The sequence below is a fragment of the Anarhichas minor genome, unplaced genomic scaffold (assembly GCF_050575085.1).
Source record: "Anarhichas minor isolate MPS153535 unplaced genomic scaffold, ASM5057508v1 ptg000030l, whole genome shotgun sequence".
NCBI lineage: Eukaryota > Metazoa > Chordata > Actinopteri > Perciformes > Anarhichadidae > Anarhichas > Anarhichas minor.
In genome coordinates, this window is record NW_027466476.1 from 2657762 (window position 1) to 2684215 (window position 26454).

At 43.4% G+C, this 26454-nt stretch overlaps 3 protein-coding genes across 10 annotated transcripts; 2 read left to right on the top strand and 1 right to left on the bottom strand.

The window, feature by feature from the left end:
• Positions 1-62: 62 nt before the first annotated feature.
• On the top strand, positions 63-7450 carry zfand5a (zinc finger, AN1-type domain 5a). 8 transcript variants are annotated; one of them, XM_076104656.1, is made up of 8 exons: positions 63-372; positions 520-573; positions 3557-3712; positions 3915-4004; positions 4332-4434; positions 4565-4650; positions 5182-5310; positions 5487-7450. In XM_076104656.1, exons 3-8 carry the CDS (start codon positions 3559-3561, stop codon positions 5633-5635), a joined length of 711 nt encoding a protein of 236 aa, XP_075960771.1. In that variant the 5' UTR covers positions 63-372; positions 520-573; positions 3557-3558; the 3' UTR covers positions 5636-7450. The 8 variants fall into 8 exon arrangements, with proteins under 8 accessions (XP_075960771.1, XP_075960773.1, XP_075960769.1 ...); XM_076104658.1 differs by having other exon boundaries at positions 63-304; XM_076104654.1 differs by lacking the exon at positions 520-573 and having other exon boundaries at positions 64-372.
• Positions 7451-9656: 2206 nt separating this feature from the next.
• Positions 9657-22091, top strand: snrnp200 (small nuclear ribonucleoprotein 200 (U5)). The gene is made up of 44 exons (XM_076104651.1): positions 9657-9953; positions 10205-10368; positions 10895-11066; positions 11167-11359; positions 11450-11505; positions 11620-11718; positions 11821-11973; positions 12060-12159; positions 12248-12384; positions 12462-12539; positions 12712-12885; positions 13018-13155; positions 13237-13392; positions 13492-13662; positions 13762-13955; positions 14082-14205; positions 14328-14477; positions 14571-14813; positions 14908-15096; positions 15187-15384; positions 15499-15651; positions 15748-15828; positions 16087-16170; positions 16361-16467; positions 16559-16677; positions 16764-16918; positions 16999-17188; positions 17287-17460; positions 17567-17727; positions 17830-18057; positions 18152-18343; positions 18458-18636; positions 18748-18899; positions 18986-19094; positions 19190-19298; positions 19390-19579; positions 19702-19866; positions 20000-20121; positions 20225-20368; positions 20470-20646; positions 20742-20902; positions 21031-21112; positions 21215-21307; positions 21425-22091. Exons 1-44 carry the CDS (start codon positions 9909-9911, stop codon positions 21572-21574), a joined length of 6411 nt encoding a protein of 2136 aa, XP_075960766.1. The 5' UTR covers positions 9657-9908; the 3' UTR covers positions 21575-22091.
• ciao1 (cytosolic iron-sulfur assembly component 1) lies at positions 22092-25429 on the bottom strand. The gene is made up of 7 exons (XM_076104652.1): positions 24947-25429; positions 24088-24236; positions 23895-24006; positions 23703-23791; positions 23419-23614; positions 22808-22877; positions 22092-22570 (listed from the first exon to the last, which is right to left on the bottom strand). Exons 1-7 carry the CDS (start codon positions 25083-25085, stop codon positions 22336-22338), a joined length of 990 nt encoding a protein of 329 aa, XP_075960767.1. The 5' UTR covers positions 25086-25429; the 3' UTR covers positions 22092-22335.
• Between the last annotated feature and the right edge of the window lie 1025 nt (positions 25430-26454).

A 26454-nucleotide genomic window follows, 5' to 3' on the forward strand; every position in this document is an offset into this window, starting at 1 on the left:
AGCCAATGGCGACACGTAGTTTTACCCGTGACATCATCCGCCACTCCTCTTACTAAAGAAGGAAACAAACATCTATCCAGAAGGAACGGGAGACGGAGAGAGGAAGAGAGAGAGAGGTAGGAGGGCGAGGAAGGGAGCATTAAACCCGCATAGACCCGTCTGACACGAAGGACACCGCCACATAAACACAAGTAGAAAGAGTAAAGGACCAGGACCTGGACCCTTCGACCGGTTTTTTCTTCCGCCAGGACAAACGGACACTTTTTCCTGTCGTCTCGCGAGAAACTACATCGTTTTTTAGCAGGTGATGATCTTGGATTATTGCTTTTTTTTTCTTAAGGATGAATTTTGAAGTGAGCTCAGCTTGTGGAGGTAAACAACGAAAAGAGGGGTGTTTAACTAGGCTGACGGTCGGTCACAGCGACCTTTACCGGTGGATTGAAAGGTCAGGGGGGTGTATATGTGTGGTGGTATTGTGTGGTAAACAACGCTTTTCTTTCGTCTTTGGGCTCGTTGAAGTTGTGACCACCACCATCTCCTCCTCCTGACTGGAAACATCACAAGCCCTCAAACGTGACTCCGTCTGGTTTCGGGGGAAAACAAGGGAGGGAGCTAGCTAGTACTGGTTGATGTCTCTTCTGTTTTTCTATTTGCCCCGAGCTGGGGGATGGGGAACCAAAGCCAGCTAATTCCTGTCTAGAAATAGAAAATTCATAAGCCGAATGTGCAAGTAGAGCGAAAGAGTTGCTCTGACATTACTACAGATCATTCAGTTAAATATTAAATGACCTGCCGGTACATCTGTGTAGTTATAGCTCAGAAGAAAACGAAGGTTTGCTCGGTGCTGAGAGCTATGTGGCTCCACCAAGTCGTTTCTTGGTACTTAAGTGTGATTTATATAGTCGAGGTTGTTCACATTGTGTCGTTGAAAACACGTAGAAAATGGAAATAAGTAGAATTGATGCGAGAAAGGGGGGAGCTACACAGCGATGTCTAAACAGGAAGCAGAGAGATGGCAGACAAAGGAAGAAAGAAGAAACAAAGGGAGCAGAGACCTCACTGTCTAGACTGTAGGTTATTTCACTAAACATCAGTGCTGGTGTCTTGCTGACGCTCTCTCTGGTGATTATTTGTAACATTGTGTCCTTTTTAAGGAGAATAAATTCGGTGTGTGTAACTAAACAGTGGGCTTTTTCCTGTTCTGCCCTTCAGTGTGACTCAGTAGTTTTCAGCCCAGCAGGGCCTGAAATGAGAGCTAACGTTAAACCTGTGTCTGATACAGGAGCACTGTACCCCCCCCTTTGGTTTGCTAGAGGTTTTCACAGCTATGTTGTTTTGAACTGGGTTCAATAGTCCGCCGCTTAGAGGCCAAACAGAACCATTTTTAGATCAGTTTTCACATTTTATTGCCATAGTTTTTTTTTGTGAAAGGAAGTTGGTGGTGAATGATTGTGGCTGGTAATCTGCCCTGTGCTGGAAACCCCCTGACTTGCCCTGTCAGCTGTTCAGTATTTCACAATATATGTCATATTTAGGACATTTTGGCTCGCTAAGCAGTGATTTAGCTATAGATTAATCAAGGTGGTTGGATGAGTTGCTCCACTTGGTGATAGACACCAACATTAACAACAATCAGTCATATTTCATGCACAGCATGTGTGCTTTTCTCTCTAAAATACCTAATTGAATCATCTTTTTGTGCGCTTTATTCATGCCATAGTGAAAGATTTTACGTCCTACCTTATCTCAGGTTTGTGAGAGGTCTTGGTAGATGTTAGGTTAACATGCCTGCTGTTTGTCTGACAGCTGGGCCCAACAGTAACAGTTGAGCCCCACAGTTCACTGTCAATTTGTTAGCAGCTATGGTCCTTGTCGTTTTATCTTTCATGTTGTTTTTCTGTCTCACTTTAAATTGATATCCTTCATTTGAGGAGCTGCTTTTACTCAAAGACCTCGTCCAAGATTTGTGGGGGGCATGGATGTGTAGCTCAAATTGTACAGTCCAAATGTAGCTGTCAGCATGATGAACTGGTGTTGGGTTTAAAGTGAATGATACTGGAGATCACATGCAAAGACAAATTCCTGTTCAGCTACACGCTTACTAACCTCCGGGTCAGTCATGTCTGGCATTTTTTCAGCAGTCAGCAGTTGAACACGTGACGCAGAGAAGGTCCTTGTGGGCTTTTCCGAGGAAAACCTTTTGCTGACACGTCAGTGATCGCATGCAGGGGCAGATAAAGAGGGGCGGGGTTGGGGGGGGGGGGGGGGTAGCTCAAGATTTAAGGGAACTTGTCAGTGTGTGGGTGAGGCCAGGACACCTCGAGTGAACTGACAGGACGTTCTTAAACAACTGCCAACTGTCTCTCCTGGACCATTAAGCTCGTCTGTCCTGTTTGTGTCCGTGACCAGAATGTAGACGAGCTTCACAACAACACCAGCAAGCAGCTCCCATGTTACAGGTCTGGTATCGGTCACGCAGGCGATTTGTAAAACAGTCAGGGCAGGACTGACAGACAGGAGGCCTCTTACCCGGCTAATCTAGAACTTCCTGTCTGTTGTTCATTCATCGAGGTGTTTTTGATCTGTTGCCTCAAAGGCAGCGCCTCCCATTACACAACTTCCTGTTGTATTGCATTGCAGCACAGCAGGCTGACGTCATAGGGCCTCACGTTTTGCCAAGTTTCGCACATATTTATGGGCTTGTGTGTGGGGAGAAATGACTCGAGAGTTTTTTGAAAATGTCTTGTGGGGCAAGTATCACAGGGGGGAAGGGTGTGGGAATACTTTCTGAAACTGTCGACCTACTCTGTTTCCTATCTTGTGTCTTTTGGTACAAACAGTTTGTTGTTGTTACTGCTTTGTTCTTTTGGTGGCCGAGATACTGCCGATGACTCGGTGCTTTGTTTGGTGTCTGGCGGAAGTGAATAGACTGATGATGAGGCAGTGTTAGTAATTGTGAAGAGTCGTATTTGGTCATGTAATTATCACGACGCACTGTGATGACACATTTAACACAATTACCTTTTTAGTTATTTGGAATTAACTAAGTGATGCAAACTATGTGACACTATATGATTAGCTGTCTGGAGAGGTGCAACTGATTACTTAAAGCACTATACAGTTATAAAAATGAGAGATGGTGGGTGAAATGTATAGAAGAGTCATACCAACTGTTCTCAGAACTGTGGGGAGTAAAGTAAAGGGGGACTCAAATGTGAACAAAGCTGGGACAGAACAGCGTCCAGCTTCTGCCAAGGTGCTGAGCAGCACAGAGCGAGCGTTTGTTTGTTCTCTGGACTTCCTGTGGAGAAGAGTTCATTACTGTATTCAGGCTAAAGGGCAGGTCAAAAGAGACAGGCGTGTTGTTTTCCAATTTTCATAATATGACGCTTGTTATCTGTGAGCCCTGGCAACACGTTTCTTTGGAACTAGTTTGTCAGGACGGCAGCGTCTTAACAGGGAAACGTGCCCTGTGATGGGGAAACATGGTAGCTCTCAGTTGTATTGTTTGTGTGTGTGTGTGTGTTTCTCACTCTTGTTTCTCTCGTTCTGTTAGCAATGGCCCAAGAGACGAACCAGAGCCCGGTGCTTTGTGCCACGGGCTGCGGATTCTATGGCAACCCTAGAACCAACGGTATGTGCTCCGTGTGCTATAAGGATCACCTGACACGGCAGCAGAGCAGCGACCGCATGAGCCCCCACAGCCCTATGGGTAAGTTAGTTCACACACACACAAAGAGATATGGTAGAAATGATTGCACCCCAAATTGATTTCAGAAGCCCAGTTTGTGTTGTAAACAAATAGATGTATTATAAACTATATATTTACAGCTTGAGATAAGGAGGGACTCATAAGAGTGTAGACATTTGTTTTGAAATAAAACCAGTTCCAGGCCAGTCGGTGTATTTCCCAGCTCTCCTCCCCCCCCCTGCCCTCCCTCTCTGTTTTTCCACTCTTTGTAATGACAGACAGCTGTTTTCTTCATTACAGTGTTCAAGGTTAGGTGGGTGTTCACTCCTTTTAAACATTTCTCAGATCAAACATTGAAGTTTCTCCCACAATGTGACACTGGCAACCTGTTGAGACCTATATTTCAAACAGTAAAAAGAGCAGAGAGATTATCTCGAATACAGCTTTGAGAAAGTCAACCGAAGAGATTTGAAATTATTAATCTGGAGTCGATAAAATGAGTTTATTTTAATTTAATTTCAACATTAATTACAGTTCTTGATATACAAGTAATTTTCCACCTATGATTGTACATATTTAATCCTTTTTGTGTCGATTTCAAATGTTTTTGTGTAATGGAGTTCACTCTGTTCTCACCCAGGCTCAGCTGGTAGTCCTATGTCAGAGGCCTCAGCCATCCAGAGACTAGAAGCCAGTCTAGCCAAGGTTGATGCCTCCCCCTGCTCTTCACCAGACATGTCTAGGTCAGTAGTACTGCGTTTGATTTTTTTATTCATTTTAAGATAGTTAGTAAATGGTGAATGTGATAACTTCTGTTTCCTTTTCTCCTGCTGATCCCTGTTTCTCCCTTTTTTTTTAAATTTAAACCTTCAGAACTGTTCAAGGATCTCTTCCTGTGACCCAACAAATGACAGAGATGAGCATCTCGAGAGAGGACAAGCCAGAATCCTTGGAGCCTGGTAAAACATGCAGACTCACTTAGACACGCTTGTAGTTACCGACAGGCTAGCCGATAGAAACAAGTGTCACACGGGCCAAGAACAGACGCATGAAGATGAACGCTCGCATACAGACGTCTTGAGGCAAACACCGCCTTGTAGGAGCCACTGTAGCCACAGTTTATTTTCGATGCTTAGCTGCATACCTTAAATCCAACTGTTGGTTTTACTTACAGCCTCCAAAAAAAGAGAGGTCTAAAAATAAACCTGTTTAAAAATACCTCTACACCAGAGGGTATTCTCAGAGTGGATGCTGCCTGCCAGAGGCTTTCACAGTGTAGTGCACTATTTTCTGCCAAGAAAAAGAGGGGGCAATTTAGAGATAAGGAGATCATTTCAGTTGCCAGTGTTTATGCATGTCTTTATAGAACAATTAACTCAACTCATTAATCTGCTGCTCTTACAAATTCTCAAGATGTCAAGATAATGGCAAATTAAACCTAGCATGACTAAAAAGTATTCTATTTCCCCTGTTGTCTTTCTCTTCTGTAGTTGTAAACCAGCCTGCTGCTTCTAGCCCTTCTCCTGTAGCGTCTTCCAGCAGTGAAGAAGGCAAGGGGGACAACTCAAAACCCAAGAAGAATAGGTGCTTCATGTGCCGCAAAAGGGTGGGCCTTACAGGTGAGCAGATGGGGACATGAAGGAGCATCTGATGCAACACATGTGATTACTGTCAGCGAGGCAGGTTGTGATAACTGTTTTATTGGTTATAGATGGAAAGCCAAAGAGTTTTCTCTGACCACGACTTTCAGCTCTCCCGTTCTAGCTTTTGAACCCTGACCTTTTTGTGCTTCCAGGGTTCGACTGTCGCTGTGGAAACTTGTTCTGTGGCATCCACCGGTACTCCGACAAGCACAATTGTCCCTATGATTACAAGGCCGAGGCCGCCGCCAAGATCCGTAAAGAGAACCCTGTGGTGGTGGCGGAGAAGATCCAGAGAATATAGATTTTACAAAAACAGAAGCAGCAACGATGACAACACCTTTGACAAAGACTGGAGAATGAGAATGAGAATGAACCTTTTTGAAAGGAGCACGAGTGGCTAAGTGAGGATCGAAAGGACTTGATTTTACGAAATAACAACCTCAAGAAAATGATGGAGAAAAAAAGAAGAAGATCCTGTCTGAGGGAGATGCATGAATGATCACTTTCCTCTTTTTTTGATTAATTCATTAGTTTGTTTTATCCTACTTTCTGTGGTGTGACTTTGCGGCTGTCCAGTCCTCTTTTATTTTTGTTTTTTTTGTTTTTTTTTGTTTTTTAAGAATATGTCTTGTCTTATTAAGAGCAGCCCAGGCTAAATGTCCAGGATATGCTGTGCTCCTCTCACCCAAACCAGGCGCCATTTTGTGCCAAACCGTAGACAGCCATTTTACTAAGACCCTGTCATGTGTCAGACACTAGCATGTCTTTCAAAGCATTCAGATTACACAGTAACAGTCCACACGAGTTGTGTCCCTCAACATTTTGAACTTCTTGCTCTGTGCTCCGTTGGTACTGGAGTCGGTCAATGTTTGGAGAACCGTACAACTGTCCCCCACCATGCACAAGGGGCTTTGTTACTTTGTCTCTGTCTTTCCTAGCTTTACCTACCTCACAGCTGCTGTGTTAAGCTTTGTTGTCTTCCCTTTTACTTTGTTTTCACCAGCTTTGACCCCCAGCAGAACCGTGGATCATCTTGACAGTCAGCCTCAGTGACCCTTTGATCAGCATGTCTGTGTTGACTTTGATTGGTTTGATTGTGATGAGGCTGTTTCCATTATGGCTGGAGGTATCACGCTAGACAGGGACAAACCAATTACTCCCAAGTTTCACTAAATCTAAACATTTTCAATGGACATGATGGGTAAAGGAGTTCCTCAACTGGTCTGAGCTCATATTGTAATCACAGACGCCTGGTGCAGGGCTGTGTGGCCTGATGTGTGGCCTGAGAGGAAGGATGGCACCCTTCCCCTGCAGGCCTGGTAGGAGCATGAATGAATGGGATAAATGCATGAGTTACTCTTCATCTGCATTAGTGTTTCAGAAATATTTGGCATCACTCAATTTAGGGTTTCAGACATTTTATTTGCTGAGAGACAATTATCTGTTACGTTTTTATTAGCTTTTTTTCCTCTTCCATTGATATTGTACTGATGTTAGCGCATGCATTCAGTGCTTTTATGGAATGTGAACCATGATTTTTTTTTTAATACGCTAACAGAACATTCATGTGAGCACAGTGTGTGTGTGTGTGTGTTGTTCCCCAACCTTTTTGTCTGTGGAGCTACCCGGTTTATCAGCACATGTTTACAGAACTACAGGAGCATGCCAGAGCTAGATTTATGAAAAATAACAGATACCAAGATTAGATGTAACTCCTCATCTGTCTAACAGCTATTGGTCTGTGTGACTGCTTTAGAGCACCATAGAAAAGTGTGTGTGTGTGTGTGTGTGTGTGTATTTGTGAGCGTGCATGTGCACATTCCTGTGCAAAAGTGTGTTTTCATGGCTGCCTGACACATTGAAACCAACGTATGTTTGTGACTTGTGTTAATCCCTGTTTTTTCTCCCCCTGTAAGGATGTTTTTTTTTTCATTTTAAAAGCAACTGTATGTATCCGTTTTGAGTTTTCCCTTTCTGATTCTTAGTTATATGCAAATTTGTACAAAAAATGAAAAAACAACAAACTGTGTTGATATTTATGTATTACATATAATCTTGCTATCCAGCATTACGACAGAATAGTATCATGTAAATAAAACTGTACAGAGAGACATTACCACGCTTCATTGTGTGATGACTTTCACAGCTCACCATTTTCTCATTTCTCAATATTGTTGGGGTTTTGGTGGAGTGTGTTTGGCTATGTTTCACCAGTACTGCACCTTTATTGAATGTCTTGTGCATATTAAACTGTCGGATCAAAGAGGCAATTTTAAATGGAGGTAACCAGGTCATTATACCGTAGCATAAATAGGAAAAATAAGGCTATTTTGGGAAGATGAAGTTTGTGATGAATCGGCACAAGATGATAATGAGTGAACATTGTGGAATTCATTTCAGTGGGGACAAGAATAGTGTAGAAGCCACATGTCAGGAGCTCCAGCCTCTAATACCTTACCTAGGCTAACCCTGCCTTAATACAGAGCTGTGGCAGCACAGATGGTAAACCTCGCTCAACAGACTCTTCCTGGAAGAAAGCGATCCTTCTCCGCTCTGTCTAGGCCGTACATGCAGGACTCAGTGTGTGCGTGTGTGTCAGGGACAATGTGTTTTCTCACACTCCTGTTGGCAGCTCTGGGGCCGAGTGTGTTCACAGATGGCGTCACGACAACAGCTGCTCAGACAGCTGAAGTGTGCTCATGTGGTGTCCCTGTGACAGAAAGACACACAGATCACATTGTCTGGACACGAGTCTAAAGTACAATGGAGGAGTTACACAAACGCATATTGGGTGGGAAAACCTTTTAAGTGTTTAAATGTAATATTTTTATTAAGCCATCTAAATCCAGCTATAATGACAAATAATTAGAAGGCAAATTAATCACCGACCACACCATCATTGTTTCTGTTAATCACAAGTCCACATGTCCTTTAAATCAGAGAGGACAGAAGAGTGCACTTCATAATATCATCATAATGCGTTGACAGATGAGAGGAGGATCAACACACTCCAAATATGACCTGGAATAACTACAGATATCCTGAATCACACTGTGTGTGTGTGTGTCAGTTGTCAGTAATCCCTCAACCCCCACATGCACACTAACCTATCATTTGTTTCACTGATGTGTGCAGCCCATTTATCTGTGTCACCCCTTCTCTTTGTGTGTGTGTGTGTCTGCCGTTGGGTGTGACTGAAGTTAAAAGACTGGCTCAGTAGATGTAAAACATCAGAGATTCTGAATGGAGGAAAAGGACATACAGATGTGCAAAAGGAGATGGAAGTTATATGAGGCCACAGACAGTAAAAACAAACATGAACACACACTTCTCTCTTAAGGAAACGGTCACACCCACATTAACTGCATCTTCCTCTACTTCTTTTTATGTGTTCCTGTCTCAGTTTCATAATATAGTTTCTACATCATATCTTTAGTGCTTACTACATTTCATACTACATCAGTATGAGAGGTAATTTAGGCCAAAAATGTAACATTTCTGTCACATAAGCACAAAGAATGCACACATACACCTGTGAAATACTTGCACATATACTTGTTAAATCTCTTCAACAGCCATACATAATGAACATTCATATTACACAGGAAGCATTTGTACATGTTTAAGGTCTGTTGTTACTCAGAAGTTGGAATGGGTCGTCCCTTCACCGTAGGGTTGATGGTCTGATCACTGACTCTCCTATTCACAAGGCAAAGTATCTTTGAGCAACCATTGGACTCCAAAACACTCTGTGCTGCCATCTGGCTGTGAATGCTGTGAGTGCAGCCCATTTACCTTAAATATGAGAATTTCCCTTTTATGTTTGTAGCAACCAGACATGTTGACATCTATATTAACCAGCATACTTCAGAAAATGACTAAAAATACATAAATAGATGAATAGACTTTTTTCAAATACTGAAGTTGTATTGTGGTAAGAGAATGCAGCTGGGACCATTCACAATGCAGTTATACTGATAAGAGTTAATTATTTGGGGGCACTGAGCCTTATCTTTTTAATAGCCAGGAATCAAAAGCCAAAGATTGAGGTATTTTAGGACAACCTATTAGCAACATTGAATAATAACACAGAATGACTGCTTTAATTTGTTGTACGTAATGAACAGGCTGTGAGTGGGTGCTATTTATTAATGTTTTAGATAAATCATGTTGAATTTAGTGTTCTGCAAGGACTGTATTGTGAATATAGGCAATTTAAAACTGAAAGTATGATGAGATAAACATAGCCTGCAGGGGGCGCTGTGTGTGTGTGTGTGTGTGTGTGTGTGTGTGTGTACCAGGTTTAACCTTTGACACCGGAAACGGAAATGAGCGTTAGCGGCGGCTTGTTGTGAGCTCGTGTTAACTAACTGCTTTTGTGACGTACTGGAGACGCATTTACTTGTATGAAACTCTGACATTTTGAAAACTGTTTCATGCTGTAAATCCAAAGACTGCACCGATGATCCCAGCGTCTACCTGAAAGGAGAGAGTAACGTCAACTCTGGATGTATTAGTGAGCTAGTTCACGTTCAGTTAAAGTGCAGTAAAAGCTAAAACACGAAACTCGCACCATGGCGGATGTTACTGCCCGTAGCTTGCAGTACGAGTACAAAGCGGTGAGTATATTTAAAAATATATTCATTAATCCTAACATATTGGAAGTGTACTATCTTTGGTAGTGTCTCTGATAGTTTGCTCTAACGCAATCAAGCTAACAAAACAAATGCTAAATGTTTTAAATTCGTGCTACTACGTGTGCAGCTAGCCGTTATGCTAACTAGCAGTTAGCTTAGCCGCTAGCTGCGGAGACGTTAGTGTCACTGCTGATCACCGTAACGTTTACTTTGTGTTTGCATCGACCTGCTAGAACTCCAACTTGGTGTTACAAGCCGATCGCTCTCTGATCGACCGCACACGGAGAGATGAACCCAACGGAGAGGTGCTGTCCTTGGTGGGGAAGCTGGAAGGGACCAAGATGGGCGACAAGGCTCAGAGGACCAAACCCCAGAAGCTGGAGGAGAGACGAGACAAGTACGTGCTGTCAACAACACGTTTTTATCGTCTTTGTAAAGTTAAAACAACGTAACACCGATGTCTGCACATGTTTTAGCCCCGTTAAACTCTGTTAAACATTTCCATTGTGATCAAAGCCTTCCAATATATCTGATAGTTAAGATTGTTTAAACGCATCTAAAGGGTCTGTGTTTACATTTTTTAGGGATGTTGACATTTGTAACTCATTGCATGTTGAAAATACAAATCCAGAAGATAAAAATTAAGTTGTTTTTTTTAAGTAATGTTTTAAATAATTTACAAGGTCACAGCAAAACAATAATTGATAATTAATGGTGATGATTTGCCAACAAATACTGAAATCATAGATATTCTCACAAATTCAATTTGATCACGTCAGACCTCTGCTATGGTCTGGAATACATTTGGCACAAATGGCTAAGGAATTTAATTTATAATCTTCATAATACACCTCAGTTATGTTGTCATCGCTGAGTGACACTACTCTTAACTCTTTTCTTTTTGTCTTGTTCCGTCTATACAGGAGGCGAAAAAGAGATGAGGACAGACACGACATCAAAAAAATGAAGGGTTTTACTCTTCTGTCTGAAGGCATTGATGAAATGGTGGGCATCGTGTACAAGCCCAAAACCAAAGAAACCAGAGAGACCTATGAAGTGTTGCTTAGCTTCATCCATGCTGCTCTGGGAGATCAGGTCTGTAAACTCTAAAACACCCGTTTTGTTTAAATGTCAGCTTGTGTTTTTAATCAGCTCCTGAAGCGTCAACTGACCTTGTTATTATATCTTCTTGCAGCCGCGTGATATTCTGTGTGGAGCGGCGGATGAGGTATTAGCGGTGTTGAAGAATGATAAAATGAGGGACAAGGAAAGGCGGCGTGAAGTAGAGCAGCTTCTTGGGCCCGCTGATGACACACGCTACCATGTGTTGGTTAATTTGGGCAAGAAGATCTCTGACTACGGAGGCGACAAGGACTTACAGAATATGGGTAATTAATAAGTTAATGATGTCAGTAAGTCATGTTTAAGTTTTCCATGAAAGTATTCTTGTGATTATGGACCATATCTTACCTTTACAGATGACAACATCGATGAAACATATGGTGTGAATGTCCAGTTTGAATCTGACGAGGAGGTGAGGGCTTTTTGCTTAATCATTAAGAATCACAAGTTATTCCTGAGTTGTAGCTGAAAGATCAGAATTGTAGGTAGATTGTGTCATAGATTTTTCTTTTTCCTAATTATTCAGGAGGGGGATGAAGACCAGTTTGGGGAGGTACGAGACGAACACTCTGATGAAGACAGCGAAGGAGAGGAGGCGGGTGTGGGCTGCGCTCTTTCAGCCAACGTAAGTGCAACTTCTGAATCAATATTTACAAAGATAGTTGTATCTTTTTGAAGTATTGCACACAACACCGCACTGAAAGTTAATAAATTACTTTTCGTTTAGCTTGGTGCCACGGGCGACGTGATGACGGCAAAGAAAAAAGATCTACATCCGCGAGACATCGATGCCTTCTGGCTCCAGCGTCAGCTCAGCCGTTTCTACGATGATGCCATTGTCTCCCAAAAGAAAGCTGATGAAGTGTTGGAAATCCTCAAGGTATGTAATCTTATAGCCCATCTTGTAGTCCATACACATGTGTATTTTTCAGATTTGCTCATTCACTGTCTCTCTGTATTCCACAGACTGCCAGCGACGATAGAGAATGTGAGAACCAGCTGGTGTTGCTGCTGGGCTTTAACACCTTTGATTTCATCAAAATCCTCCGTCAGCATCGTCGCATGAGTAAGTCAGTGGTGTAGAACTGTGTTGTTTAAAAAGGATTAGATCTTGTGACTTTTTGAAGTAAATCACTTTTTCTTCTGACATGCAGTTCAGTATTGTACCATGCTGGCAAGTGCTCAGAGTGAGGCAGAAAAGGAGCGGATCATTGGAAAGATGGAGGCTGATCAGGAACTGTCCAAGATCCTTTACCAGCTGCAAGAGACGGAGAAGGAGGATATTATTCGGGTAAGACCTCTTGCTTATAAAATGATCTTTTAGTTTATTCTGTCCTATCTGTTGTTCATGGGCTTTTGTGTTCTTAGGAGGAGCGATCTCGCAGGGAGAGGGTGAGGAAGTCTCGTGTCGATGACTTGGAAGCGATGGACATTGACCACGGAGAGGTAAATAATGTTTCTGTTCATATATCAACTGCAATCATGCAACCTACTCGTGGTGTTTTCACTGAAAGCAAACCCAAGATTACTACATCGAGGTAGTGAAATGGCATCGTATATGCTGCCATAGGTATATTTACAAAAAAGTTGACACGTTGTTCTTGTTCTTATCCTACAGTCAATGGCATCTCGACAGTTGCTAGACCTTGAAGACCTGGCCTTCACCCAGGGGAGCCATTTCATGGCCAACAAGCGTTGCCAACTGCCGGACGGCTCATTTCGTAAACAGCGCAAAGGTTATGAGGAAGTCCACGTGCCCGCCCTCAAACCCAAGCCCTTTGCTGATGATGAGGTTTGTTGGTTATATGTAAAACATGTCCTTACAATTTGCCCAGCTATCCAGCAACTAATGTAAAAGTTTCAGTGACGAGTAGTTTATAGATGTGTTCATGGCGTTCATTCAGCATATTGTTTTTGTCATCAGGTGCTTGTTCCCATTGAGAAGTTGCCTAAGTATGCACAGGCTGGATTTGAAGGTTTCAAAACCCTGAACCGCATCCAGAGCAAACTGTACAAGACCGCCTTGGAGACAGACGAGAACCTGCTAGTGTGTGCACCTACGGTAAGTCAAATTATCCAAAAGCATTGTGACAGTTTTTCCCAAAGTGTATTTTCTCCTATAATGTATTGTCTGTGCACACAGGGAGCTGGTAAGACCAATGTTGCTTTGATGGCAATGCTGAGGGAAATTGGAAAGCACATAAACCTGGATGGAACCATCAATGTGGATGACTTCAAAATCATCTACATTGCACCCATGCGCTCACTAGTACAGGAGATGGTGGGAAGTTTCAGTAAGGTGAGCCCCACCTCTGTCCTGCAGGGATTTGTTTACATTTAAATCAATACATTTCTGTGGATGGGGATTTAGTGATTTAATAATTCTCACTTTTCACAGCGCTTGGCAAGTTACGGTATCACCGTGTCTGAGCTGACAGGAGACCACCAGCTCTGCAAAGAGGAGATTAACGCCACTCAAATCATCGTCTGCACACCTGAGAAATGGGACATCATCACCCGTAAGGGCGGAGATCGTACCTACACCCAGCTAGTGCGGCTCATTATCATTGTAAGTGCTGTGAATATGTTGATGAAGGATTATAAGGTCATAAAACATGCAGAGTGTAGTGACTGTGCAGATGTTTTGACATAAAACCCTCATGTGCAGGATGAAATCCACCTGCTGCACGATGACCGTGGTCCCGTGTTGGAATCTCTGGTGGCAAGAACCATCCGCAACGTGGAGCTGACCCAGGAGGATGTGCGTCTGCTGGGCCTCAGTGCCACGCTGCCCAACTATGAAGATGTGGCTACCTGCCTGCGCGTAGATCCTGCCAAGGGACTCTTCTACTTTGACAACAGGTACGTCGTTTGGAGGATGACAAAACAGTGAACAGAAGAGATACTTTCTATAACAGCTGCATGCGTTTTCTTGTTTGCACATTCATCTCCAATAACGTGTATATATATATATACTTTTCTGTGTAGTTTCCGCCCTGTGCCCCTTGAGCAGACGTATGTCGGCATCACGGAGAAGAAGGCCATCAAGCGTTTCCAGATCATGAATGAGATTGTCTATGAAAAGATCATGGAGCATGCTGGAAAGAACCAGGTATGTCCTCTTTGATCCAAAATGACTAAAATGACATGCATTACACTACATGCTGAACTATCACTGATCAACAAGGTGTTACTAGATTAGAGAGGCTCCTGACATTTACTTGTCTCCATCAGGTGCTGGTATTTGTCCACTCCCGGAAGGAGACGGGAAAGACAGCCAGGGCCATAAGAGACATGTGTTTGGAGAAGGACACACTGGGTCTTTTCCTCAGAGAGGGTTCAGCATCTACTGAAGTGTTGAGAACTGAGGCTGAGCAGTGCAAGGTGAGCTAATGCCTCTAACCGGGGACTTCACTGCAACGGAATAACAAATTAAGAACCCTGTTTGACTCACACTTTAATAACTTTCTTATCTAGAACCTCGAACTGAAGGATTTGCTGCCCTATGGCTTCGCTATCCACCACGCTGGTATGACCAGAGTTGATCGTACGCTGGTCGAGGATCTGTTTGCTGATCGACACATCCAGGTCCTGGTGTCCACAGCTACTCTGGCTTGGGGTGTCAACCTGCCCGCTCACACTGTCATCATCAAAGGCACTCAGGTGTACAGCCCAGAGAAAGGCAGATGGACTGAGCTCGGAGCCCTGGACATTTTGCAGGTGAGTCTGTGCTGGCTGGATACCAAACTGCAGTAAAGAGGGCTTTTTACCTCTCACTACCAGATATAACTCAATTCATTGTGTCTTATTTCAGATGCTTGGACGAGCCGGCCGTCCCCAGTACGACACCAAGGGAGAGGGAATCCTTATTACGTCCCATGGAGAGCTGCAGTACTATCTGTCCCTGCTCAACCAGCAGCTGCCCATAGAGAGTCAGATGGTGTGCAAGCTGCCTGACATGCTCAATGCTGAGATAGTACTGGGCAATGTGCAGACTGTTAAGGTTAGTGGCTTGTAAAGATGCATAGCGAGTCGATCAAATAGTCTATTTGTTTTACAACTTCTATAACTTCTCATATCTTTGCTGTCTCAGGATGCTGTGAACTGGCTCGGTTACACCTACCTGTATGTGCGCATGCTGCGTAACCCCACCCTGTACGGTGTGTCCCACGATGACCGGAGTGCAGATCCCCTGCTGGAGAGACGCAGGATGGACCTGGTGCACACAGCAGCCAATGTCCTGGACAAGAACAGTCTTGTTAAATATGACAAGAGGACAGGCAGCTTCCAGGTATGCACATCTATCAGTTATCATCTCTTATTTCTTTAATGCCAATGCTGTAAGTTAGTGATGAGTTTGACGTCACGGTTTTAATGTTTTAAATTTGTGTCTCTTCCCCTGAAGGTTACAGACCTTGGACGCATTGCCAGTCACTTCTACATCACTCATGACTCCATTCAGACTTACAACCAGCTGCTGAAGCCCACTCTCAGTGAGATTGAGCTCTTCAGAGTCTTTTCACTTTCCTCAGAGTTCAGGAACATCACAGTGAGAGAGGTATGGTTGTCACGCATGGTTATTCAGTTATAACCCCCAACAAAACTCCATTTAACGTGCTCAATTTAAATGCTGACATGTTGCTGTGTCTTTTAGGAGGAGAAGTTGGAACTTCAGAAGCTGCTGGAAAGAGTTCCCATTCCTGTCAAGGAAAGCATTGAGGAGCCCAGTGCTAAGGTAGCATCCCTAACAAGTGTTCAGTTTGTATAAAATACATTTAATTGTTTACCAAAATAGTCATTCTAGTGCCAACAATGTGGTTAATCTAATCAACGTCAAGGCATTTACTTATGATAGGCCACCACAGGCAGCTAATATGTAAGAATAGTTCGAGATGATGGTCATGGCTTTGTGTTTCTGGTGTGCAGATACTAAGAATCATGAATTAAATCCCAATAAAACAGTTTCCTTGTATTTTGTGTCTCATCCTTTCAGATCAACGTGCTGCTCCAGGCGTACATCTCTCAACTCAAACTGGAAGGCTTTGCCCTCATGGCCGACATGGTGTATGTCACACAGGTACGCCAGATCCCACTTTTGTCATCGGTTTATTTTAATTAAATTTTTTTTAATCTCTCTGAATTGCAGTTTTCTCACATTTTCTTCAGTTTATTTCGTTAGCAAATAAACTTTTTTTGAAGATACTGTCAGTTTTTGAAATAAACTCGTCATTAGATTAATTTCTATTTCTTTATTGTTTTCCTTGCAGAGTGCTGGAAGGTTAATGCGGGCCATATTTGAGATTGTTCTCAACAGAGGCTGGGCTCAACTGACAGATAAGACCATGAATCTGTGCAAGATGATTGACAAGAGAATGTAAGTGTCACTCTTTCCTCCTTTATGCTTTCAGTGCGGTATATTTTGTTTGAGGCAGTCTGCTGATGTTCTGTGTACCTGTTCTCCACAGGTGGCAGTCGATGTCTCCACTGCGACAGTTCAAGAAGCTGCCAGAGGAAGTGATCAAGAAGATAGAGAAGAAGAACTTCCCCTTTGAGCGGCTCTATGACCTCAACCACAATGAGATTGGTGAGTTTTCTTTTCCCCACAACATGCTCACTGAATTCCCTCCTCTGCCTAGAAAGTCATTAGAAGTCATGCGTTCTGTTTTTCAGGTGAGCTGATCCGAATGCCAAAAATGGGGAAGACCATCCACAAATATGTCCACCAGTTCCCCAAACTGGACCTGGCTGTCCATCTGCAGCCCATCACTCGCTCTACACTGAAAGTGGAGCTCACCATCACGCCTGACTTCCAGTGGGATGACAAGGTCAGTCAGTAGACCCACCATGTGCTGCATGTACTGAACTGTGTCTTAGCCTCCTGACACGCTTAACTTTTCCCACTTAGATTCATGGATCTTCTGAGGCTTTCTGGATCCTGGTTGAGGATGTGGACAGCGAGGTCATCCTCCACCACGAGTACTTCCTGCTCAAAGCCAAGTACGCCCAGGACGAACACCTCGTGACTTTCTTTGTCCCGGTGTTCGAGCCTCTGCCTCCACAGTACTTCATCCGCGTGGTCTCAGACCGATGGCTCTGTAAGTGCTTCATTAAAACGTGTGTGTTTATAGAATTCGCACAATGTTTACGTTAGCATTTCAACTAACTGCTTTATTTTGTGCATCTCTTTTTTCAGCCTGTGAGACTCAGCTCCCAGTGTCCTTCCGTCACCTGATCCTACCAGAGAAATACCCCCCACCCACTGAGCTGCTGGACCTGCAGCCGCTGCCCGTCACTGCTCTCAGGAACTCTGCCTTTGAGGCTCTCTACCAGAACAAATTCCCCTTCTTCAACCCCATTCAGACACAAGGTACAGACTGTACTCTGTGGTTCTTCAGGTGAAGGAGTGCCCCGGGGCTCTCTGTCCAGAGCACATTGTTGTCTTGACTTACGTTGTATTGTTTCTGTTCCTCCAGTGTTCAACGCTGTGTACAACAGTGATGATAACGTGTTTGTTGGAGCTCCCACTGGCAGCGGAAAGACCATCTGTGCCGAGTTTGCTATTCTGAGGATGCTGCTGCACAACGCAGAAGGTCGCTGCGTCTACATCACCCCAATGGAAGCATTGGCCGAGCAGGTATGAAGTCATTTGGAACTTAAGTGAGCTTTCTATCAAAGCTAGCATTGCTTAATTTTTCCGTCCATTATATAAACAAATGTGTCAATTTCTGTCACTCAGGTGTTTGTCGACTGGCACCAGAAGTTCCAGGACATCCTGAACAAAAAGGTGGTGCTGCTGACGGGAGAGACGAGCACAGATCTGAAGCTCCTGGGAAAAGGTGACATTATTGTCAGTACCCCCGACAAATGGGACATCCTGTCTCGCCGCTGGAAACAGAGGAAGAACGTCCAGAACGTCAGCCTTTTCATTGTGGATGAGGCACATCTCATCGGAGGAGAAAATGGAGTAAGAACATAACACGTCATGTCATACACACTAGGCGTGCACTGCAATAGTCGTCATGTGCATCATGCTAACTTCCCTTGGTTCTTTTCATTAGCCTGTGTTGGAGGTCATCTGCTCCAGGATGAGGTACATCTCCTCTCAGATTGAGCGCCCCATCCGTATCGTGGCCCTCAGCTCATCTTTGTCCAACGCGAAAGATGTGGCCCACTGGCTGGGCTGCAGCACCACAGCCACATTCAACTTCCACCCCAACGTCAGACCGGTGCCCCTGGAGCTGCACATCCAGGTCTGTAAATTGTGTGCTAGTCAACAAAAAAATAGGTGTATTGTACTCAAACGTGCAGCCAGCCAGGAAGACATAAACTCCTGATTTGCTGTTAACTTTTCTGGTCTGTTTTAGGGCTTCAATGTGAGTCACACTCATACTCGCCTGCTGTCCATGGCTAAGCCAGTGTACCACGCCATCATGAGGCACTCTCCCTCCAAGCCAGCCGTGGTGTTCGTCCCATCCCGAAGACAGACTCGTCTCACAGCCATCGACATCCTCACTTTCTGTGCCGCTGACGTGGTTCCTCAGAGGTCAGTCACTACAATAAGATCATGCCTGTACATGTGATGAATAGATTGTGCTAATGTTTCCATTACACCTCGACACTGTGGACGAAAGAACAAATGTTTGTCTCTCTGTAGGTTCTTGCATTGCACCGAGAAAGACCTTGCACCATTCCTGGAGAAAATAAATGACTCGACTCTTAAAGAGACTCTGGCCAACGGCGTGGGCTACCTGCACGAGGGCCTGTCTGCAACCGAACGCAGAATAGTGGAGCAGCTCTTCAACTCCGGTACGAGTCCCTCTGCACTTTCTGCTTGGTCGGTAGAGGTTTAGGACTAAATAATTATGATTGTAATCGCTCGTTCTTTTTTGCAGGTGCTGTTCAGGTGGTAGTGTCCTCTCGTTCACTCTGCTGGGGCATCAACATCTCCGCACACCTCGTCATTGTCATGGACACCCAGTACTACAATGGCAAAATCCATGCGTAAGGCTCCCACTAGTCGATGCTCTCATAAAGGTGTGGACTATGCAATAATATGTATTGTGTTCTTGACATTCTGCTTCCCCTCTTTCTCTTAGTTATGTGGACTATCCCATATACGACGTCCTCCAGATGGTGGGCAAGGCGAACAGACCAATGCTGGATGACGAGGGACGCTGTGTTATCATGTGTCAGGGCTCCAAGAAGGTAGAGAGAGATCCTGCTGTTTCTGTCAGTGTCTTGTCAGTTGATGACAGTAAGAGCAAACTAAAATAGTTTCTTTTTCTTTTCTTGTTAGGACTTCTTCAAGAAGTTCCTGTATGAGCCGCTGCCGGTGGAGTCTCATTTGGACCACTGCCTCCATGACCACTTCAATGCCGAGATTGTGACCAAGACTGTGGAGAACAAGCAGGACGCTGTGGACTACCTGACTTGGACATTCCTCTACCGCCGTATGACCCAGAACCCCAACTACTACAACCTGCAAGGTGAGTCTCATGCTGTCGGGTTTACGAAGCAAACGACTGCTTTGAAATACAGAATAAATATGGTGTTTCGTACACCGGATGAAATGTTGGGAACAAATGTCTTTTTGTGCTTACCTTGTCAGGCATGTCCCATCGTCACCTGTCAGACCACCTGTCTGAGCTGGTGGAACACACGCTACATGACCTGGAGCAGTCCAAGTGCATCAGCATAGAGGATGAGATGGACGTAGCACCGCTCAATTTGGGCATGATCGCTGCCTACTACTACATCAACTACACCACCATCGGTTAGTGCCAATAAGACGGTCCTAGCTGTAAATCTGTTATCGCCTATCTCTATGCCTCTCATAGATCCTTTTGTGTATATAAAATGTGTTGAATGAACACGTGACTGACTTGTTGTGTGGTTGTGTTTGGCAGAGTTGTTCAGCATGTCCCTGAATGCCAAGACAAAGATCCGTGGATTGATTGAGATCATCTCCAATGCTGCCGAATACAAGAACATTCCCATTAGACATCACGAGGACGCAATTCTCCGACAGGTAAACAATCAGAACCAGACATTTTCAGCACATCACAGTCATACTAACACTTCTCCACCAAGTCAGTATGTTTGTGTTGGAACAACTTGTTTTTGTATTTCAGTTGGCACAGAAAGTGCCCCACAAACTGAACAACCCCAAGTTCAACGACCCCCACGTGAAGACAAACCTGCTGCTGCAAGCCCACCTCTCCAGGATGCAGCTGAGCGCTGAGCTGCAGTCGGACACGGAGGATATCCTGAGCAAGGTACATGTTCATGGAGATTGTGGCACCGAGTGGGAGAAAACTGTTAAATTTCAGGATTGTATTCCTGTGTGTATATTCAACCCGTGTGTTGTGTTTTGTAGGCGGTTCGTCTGATCCAGGCCTGCGTTGATGTGCTGTCCAGTAACGGCTGGCTGAGTCCTGCACTGGCTGCTATGGAGCTGGCCCAGATGGTCACTCAGGCCATGTGGTCCAAGGACTCGTACCTCAAACAGCTGCCCTTCTTCACCTCAGAGCACATCAAGCGCTGTACAGATAAGGTACACCAGTGTTCTGTAGTTACACTAAGTCATAACTCTTGCTTCAATACGAGTGTACGTGACACTGACCGTCTTATCCCTGCTCTGTTCTTCAGGGGGTGGAGAGTATCTTTGACATCATGGAGATGGAGGATGAAGACAGAACTGCTTTACTGCAGCTTTCAGACGCCCAGATGGCCGACGTGGCTCGCTTCTCTAACCGCTACCCCAACATAGAGCTGTCCTATGAAGTAGCAGAAAAGGAAAATATCAAGAGGTATGTATGGATTCTGTCGGCAGCATTGTTTGCAGTAATGCCGAGGAAGAAATCCTAAAGTTTAGTAACAGCTGCTTATATTTCATCACGTTATTGTTTGGTAATTGTTGATGTATGTTTCTTCACAGTGGCAGTCCAGTTCTGGTTCAAGTCCAGCTGGAGAGAGAGGAGGAGGTGACCGGACCCGTCATCGCACCTCTCTTCCCACAGGTAAACGCCATTGTGTTTTTGCATGTCCAAGAATGTCTTAAATACTTTTCCTTTTTCCTGGACATGTAATGACTCTTTACTAAATATTTTTCATTGTTACAGAAACGTGAGGAGGGCTGGTGGGTGGTGATCGGAGACCCCAAGTCTAACAGCCTTATCTCTATCAAGAGGCTGACTCTCCAGCAGAAAGCAAAGGTCAGTGAGAGTCTCATATCGAACTGTAAAACGAGGAATCACTATCAGTCTGTCTGTGTGTTTTTCGCGTATCTTGAGGGGCCTCATTTTGTTTATCTTGTCCCCCCCCCTCTGCAGGTCAAGCTGGACTTTGTTGCACCGGCGATGGGCGTTCATAACTACACCCTGTACTTCATGAGTGACGCGTACATGGGCTGTGATCAGGAGTACAAGTTCAGCGCAGATGTGAAGGAGGCTGACAGCGAGGGAGACAGTGACTCAGACTAATCAATAACTTGAGTTTTGCATTCTGCATTATTCTTTGATGAGAGGGATCAGTAGGTGTTTTTTTTTTTTTTTTACCTGTAGATATTCAGCCTGATTAATGGCCCTTCACTTTCTGTTAGCATGTCATCTTTACCCTCGTGAAAATAAGTACTTTTATTGTTTAGTGCAGTTGTCTCATTTTAAATCACCTGAGTGATGTACACAGTCCAAAAATACAGGATCCGTTTAGTTAATCTAATCATACATGGCAACAATCTGAGTGTTCAGGTCTGTATAACTTTGTACTCTGATCTACTTTCAGTTCTCACTGACATTTGATAAACCATTACATTAATCAAAAACAAGGTCTGCCCTATTAAGTTAGTGATGCTCTGATTCCAGATTGGGTTTTTAAATACAAAGCTGTCGAGTTATATTTTTGGACTTTTTTTGTTGTTTTAAAATCAAATTCTTGAACTGGTCTAAATGTTTGTAGTATGTCTGGAATATTTTTTTGCAATAAAGAGAAGGCACACAATTGTTTTATTTGTTTTTTTTATATAAATGTCAAATTCTTAAGTGAGCTCTTAAAAAGAAACATGTAGACGTACAGAGCAAAAGAAGTGAAGCATTCAGTTTAGACATACACCGTTATATCAAGCTGAATCCTGCCGAGCAATCTAGAAAAGCTGAATGAACAATATTTCTGCGTTGACCTCTGGACCGCACAGTCCCCAGTGTTGCTCGCTACAACGTCTTGTTCAGTGGGAGGCCGGTTGTGTTCAGTCTTCCTCTTGGAACCTCCAGATGGTGATCTCTCCATCGTCGCTGCAGGAAGCCAGGAGTCCCGCCTCCTTCGGGTTCCAGGCGACACAGTTGACATCCTGGCTGTGAGCTTTGGTCGCCTGAGCAGCCAGCGAGAACACGGGCTGGTTCGGATCGGCCGTCTCATCCTCCTTGAACACTCGCACCGCATCGTCACCACAGGCAGTAGCCAGGGCGCCAGTCAGCCGACACCTGAACAAGGATAAACGTTACCGTTTGATCAGCGACAATCAGATCAATTAACTGGTATCATGCCACATAAAATATGGATAAATAGATGTATAGTATTCCATGAAGGGGCAGAGAATATGTGGTGATGAGTTAATCTTAATGGACAAGCCGACTGATCCACAGATCTCAACAACCCGAGGGTACAAACAGAGTTCAGTGCATTATGCCCAAACAATATATAAAAATGAAATGTCTCACCAGGCGACATCATACACTGTTCGTCCATGATACCCAGACAGAGTGCAAACACACTTCCACGACAAGTCTCCTGTTCAACAAGCAGAGCAGGAAACAAAAACAGTTTGAGAACGAGACTGTCCACCAGCATCTGTCCACCTATACACTTTGACAAAAAGTTGTGACGTTAGGGTTGTATAAACTTTGTAAATTTATTTTCTGACAAGCTAGACCACAGATCAATTAGTCATCAAAAATAACATACAGTTGACAAATATCTACTGCAGCAGCTCTTTCACTGCTGATTAAAATATTTGCTCTGTTGCAATAATGCAGACATCCCTTTATGTGGAAGCTAACCACAAACATGCACACATTGAGACCTGCCTGATATTTTTAGAGGTTTGTCATAATATAGAAAAAGGTGCGATGTTATTACTCATAACTCAAGTATGTGACGGATATAAATGACGTCTCCAATTGTATGCAGCTTCTCTTCTTATGATGATCTTTGCCTGCTGAGGTGCTTTGTGTTGGAAAAAAGTCATCAAATTTACATAAAATGTAGTTTAGTCATTGATTGGATGAAGCATTTTATAAATAGTATTTATAATGAGACTAATGCTTCGTACCACTTTCAAGAGGAGACTCTTTCCAAATCTTCACGGTGCGGTCGTCGCTGCAGGAGGCCAGCCTCTGTCCAGTGGCGTCAAAAGCCAAACTCCAGACTGTGGATGTGTGTCCCTGCAAGGTGGCCCGGCACTCCCAGTCATCGTCCGCTTCCTTGTAAATGCAAACGTTGTTGTCGTAGCTGGCTGAAGCGAGGAGCTGTATGAACATACGGCAAATACACAGTGAGATAACGGAGCCACATATTGAGAGATCATTCAGGTGCATAGAGCAGAGGGTAACCTACCTCCTGTGTCGGGTGCCACACAATATTCTTGACATCTTGTGTGTGAGAGTTCACAACGGTAACACACTCGTACTCATCTTCTTCATCCACTGCGAAACGCAAAGGGAAAGTCATTTACATCGACATGAGAAGAGGCACATATCAGTAGGTTTGCTTTTCATGCCTTGCATCCGAGTGTAGTTTAACACAAACCTTCCCAGACCCAGACGCTCTTGTCTCGGCTACATGTTGCCAGCAGATTCCCCGAAGGCGCCCACGCCACAGACTTGACCTCATTTTCATGTCCCTCTAACACGGTCAAACTCTAGAAGACAGGGTGAAACTCTGGGTAAAATCTACGAGGGTGCAGCACATTCAAAAGTGAAGATTAAATAGATCATCTAACCTCAAACTCGTCGTTCTTCTTTTTCCAGATACAAGTGGTTGCATCGAAGCTGGCAGAGGCCAGATAGTTCCCACAGGGAGACCAAGCCACTCTCCTCACGGTGCGCTGGTGTCCGTCCTGGAGCACACTCTTACATATCCAAGAGTCACCTGCAAAGAGAGAAGTCGTTTATACGGAGGCAGATAAAAATCAGTGAGCAAGACTGCTTTATGGGCAATATGGATTTACAGGATCTGTGCATCAATTTGATGACGTGACTTGGATTTTTAAAGTACTGGATTAGCCCAAACAGACATTCCTCTCTGGTTATTTCATCTAACAAATAGTTTCTCTATTAAATTTTCACAACGTGATACATAATTACATAGAGGATTTAGTCCATATCACCAAAATCTAACCTGTACCAATGACAGGTCATTTAGATTAGATTTATATTCCCTGAATAACAAGTCAATGTCTCCAAAGAACTATATACAAAACTCACATAGCAGTATTTAAAGTTTGATTTACTCATAATAGAAGAAGATTATTAAGTAAAGGAAATGACAGAAACATAAAACATCACCTTTATTTACTTTTTCTGATCAGCCTCAAGAGGGGGAATGCCGGGAGTGAAGGCAAACTAGTAAGAAGTCGTGTAACTCTATATAACTTTGAGAATATAACTTAAACATAAGAGCAATTGCATTAACTTTACTTCCTTTAACGTTCATGTGCAATGGATTTCTGTAAGTATCACAGGAGGCAGCACATCCTAACCAACTCAGTTTTCAGTTTATTTTTATACTATAATGTTATTTTACTATTAGTTTTAATCAATAAATTGCAATATTATTAGATTTGTATCAACTCAACTCACCTTCTCGTCCCCATATCCGGATGGCCTTGTCGCCCCCACATGAGGCCAGCAGCGTCCCGGTTGGGCTCCAGCTGACGAACCAGCACCGGGAGTCCGGGTGTGCGTTCAGCCTCTGAACCAGGGTCAGATTTTGCTTCATGTCGGAGCTACTAATATATAGATAGATATATAGATGTATCGTTATTCCAGTTTCTGAGCCCGTCTGTCACCGTCTTCTTATTTCCGTCACCGCTGACAGTTAACAGTTAATGGACGTGAGAGATATCAGTTAATTTAACGGACACCACGACGCAGTGTCACAACGACCCGCTCAGACATGCAGGGCTTCTGTGCTGATCAACAGCGATGTGTCAACTTGAAGACAAATTGAAAAGGAATGTAGTTGCAGCAAGGAACAAAGTACAAAGGTTCACAAAAACAACCATCTCGGAAACGCCGCCATCTTTGCTTGTTTCTTCTTCTTCTTCTTCTTCTTCTTTTGTGGTTTTAAAAGCGGTCGACTACCAGCGTATTTAGGTGCATTACCGCCACCTTTTGCGGAGACGATCAGAGATTAGATCCTATATCCACTATCGTAAACCTGTTTCTGTGAGAAAACACAAAAACATTGCATTGTTTGCTCCACTTGACAGGTTTATTTTTGCGTGTTATGTTAATATATCATAAATATATCATACATTACACAGATAATCATTGCTTTCAGCATTAAACATGGACAAATCTATTATTTTTGGAGATTATCGTCTCAAAATATTGTACCAAAGGTGTTTATTTTATTTAATGATTATTTTATTATCTTTTGGACCTGCATAATTACATCAGTCTGTAATATATATATACAGTATATATATATATATTTGCAGCATATTCTTAGCCTTTATCTATAAATAAAGTGCATTACATTTTTTTACCCTTTGTGCATTCTAGGTCTGAATATACCTTCCCTGGTACATTAAATACATAACTTTGTTGGCATTACCCACTCGTACTGTACTGTATGGGGCTATACGTGAAATAAATATCTGTGAATGTGTTCATTATTGTCTTTATACAATGTGTGTAGTTTATGGGGAGCAGCTTTGCACGTCTTTTGGATTTTATTTGCATGTGATGAGAAGTGTCTGACTGTGGCATCCTGATGAAGTACACAGTACAGCTTTTCTAAACAAGGGGCATATTCAGTGAAGAGAAAGTGACCTTCCGTTATGACTGAAATATCTTCTAGTAGTTGTTGTTGTAGACGTCATACAAAAGTCATACTATAGTATGTCATAAAAAAATGTCATCGTTTAGTATGAGGTATGCCATGAAATTATATTTTAAAAAGTCATATTATAGTACATTAAAATGTCAAAATATAGTATGCGGAGAAAAAAAATCATCGTACAATATGCCATATCATTTTATTAAAATATAGTATAGAATGCCATAAATATGTCATAGTGTAGTATGGCATAAAGTGTACAAAATGTCAGTTTACTATGCCATGATAATTAATAATACAGTTT

Coding starts and splice junctions, on each gene's coding strand:
- zfand5a (XM_076104653.1), top strand. CDS start 1,013: ATGGCAGACAAAGGAAGAAAGAAGAAACAAAGGGAGCAGAGACCTCAC. Junction 1,071..3,556: donor GAGACCTCACTGTCTAGACT/GTAGGTTATTTC, acceptor TCGTTCTGTTAG/CAATGGCCCAAGAGACGAAC. Junction 4,435..4,564: donor TCTTCACCAGACATGTCTAG/GTCAGTAGTACT, acceptor TTAAACCTTCAG/AACTGTTCAAGGATCTCTTC.
- snrnp200 (XM_076104651.1), top strand. CDS start 9,909: ATGGCGGATGTTACTGCCCGTAGCTTGCAGTACGAGTACAAAGCG. Junction 12,886..13,017: donor AGCCCTTTGCTGATGATGAG/GTTTGTTGGTTA, acceptor TTTTGTCATCAG/GTGCTTGTTCCCATTGAGAA. Junction 17,461..17,566: donor CAACCCCATTCAGACACAAG/GTACAGACTGTA, acceptor CTGTTCCTCCAG/TGTTCAACGCTGTGTACAAC.
- ciao1 (XM_076104652.1), bottom strand. CDS start 25,085: ATGAAGCAAAATCTGACCCTGGTTCAGAGGCTGAACGCACACCCGGAC. Junction 24,007..24,087: donor AGAAGAACGACGAGTTTGAG/GTTAGATGATCT, acceptor CCTGTCTTCTAG/AGTTTGACCGTGTTAGAGGG. Junction 22,571..22,807: donor ACAGTGTATGATGTCGCCTG/GTGAGACATTTC, acceptor ATCCTTGTTCAG/GTGTCGGCTGACTGGCGCCC.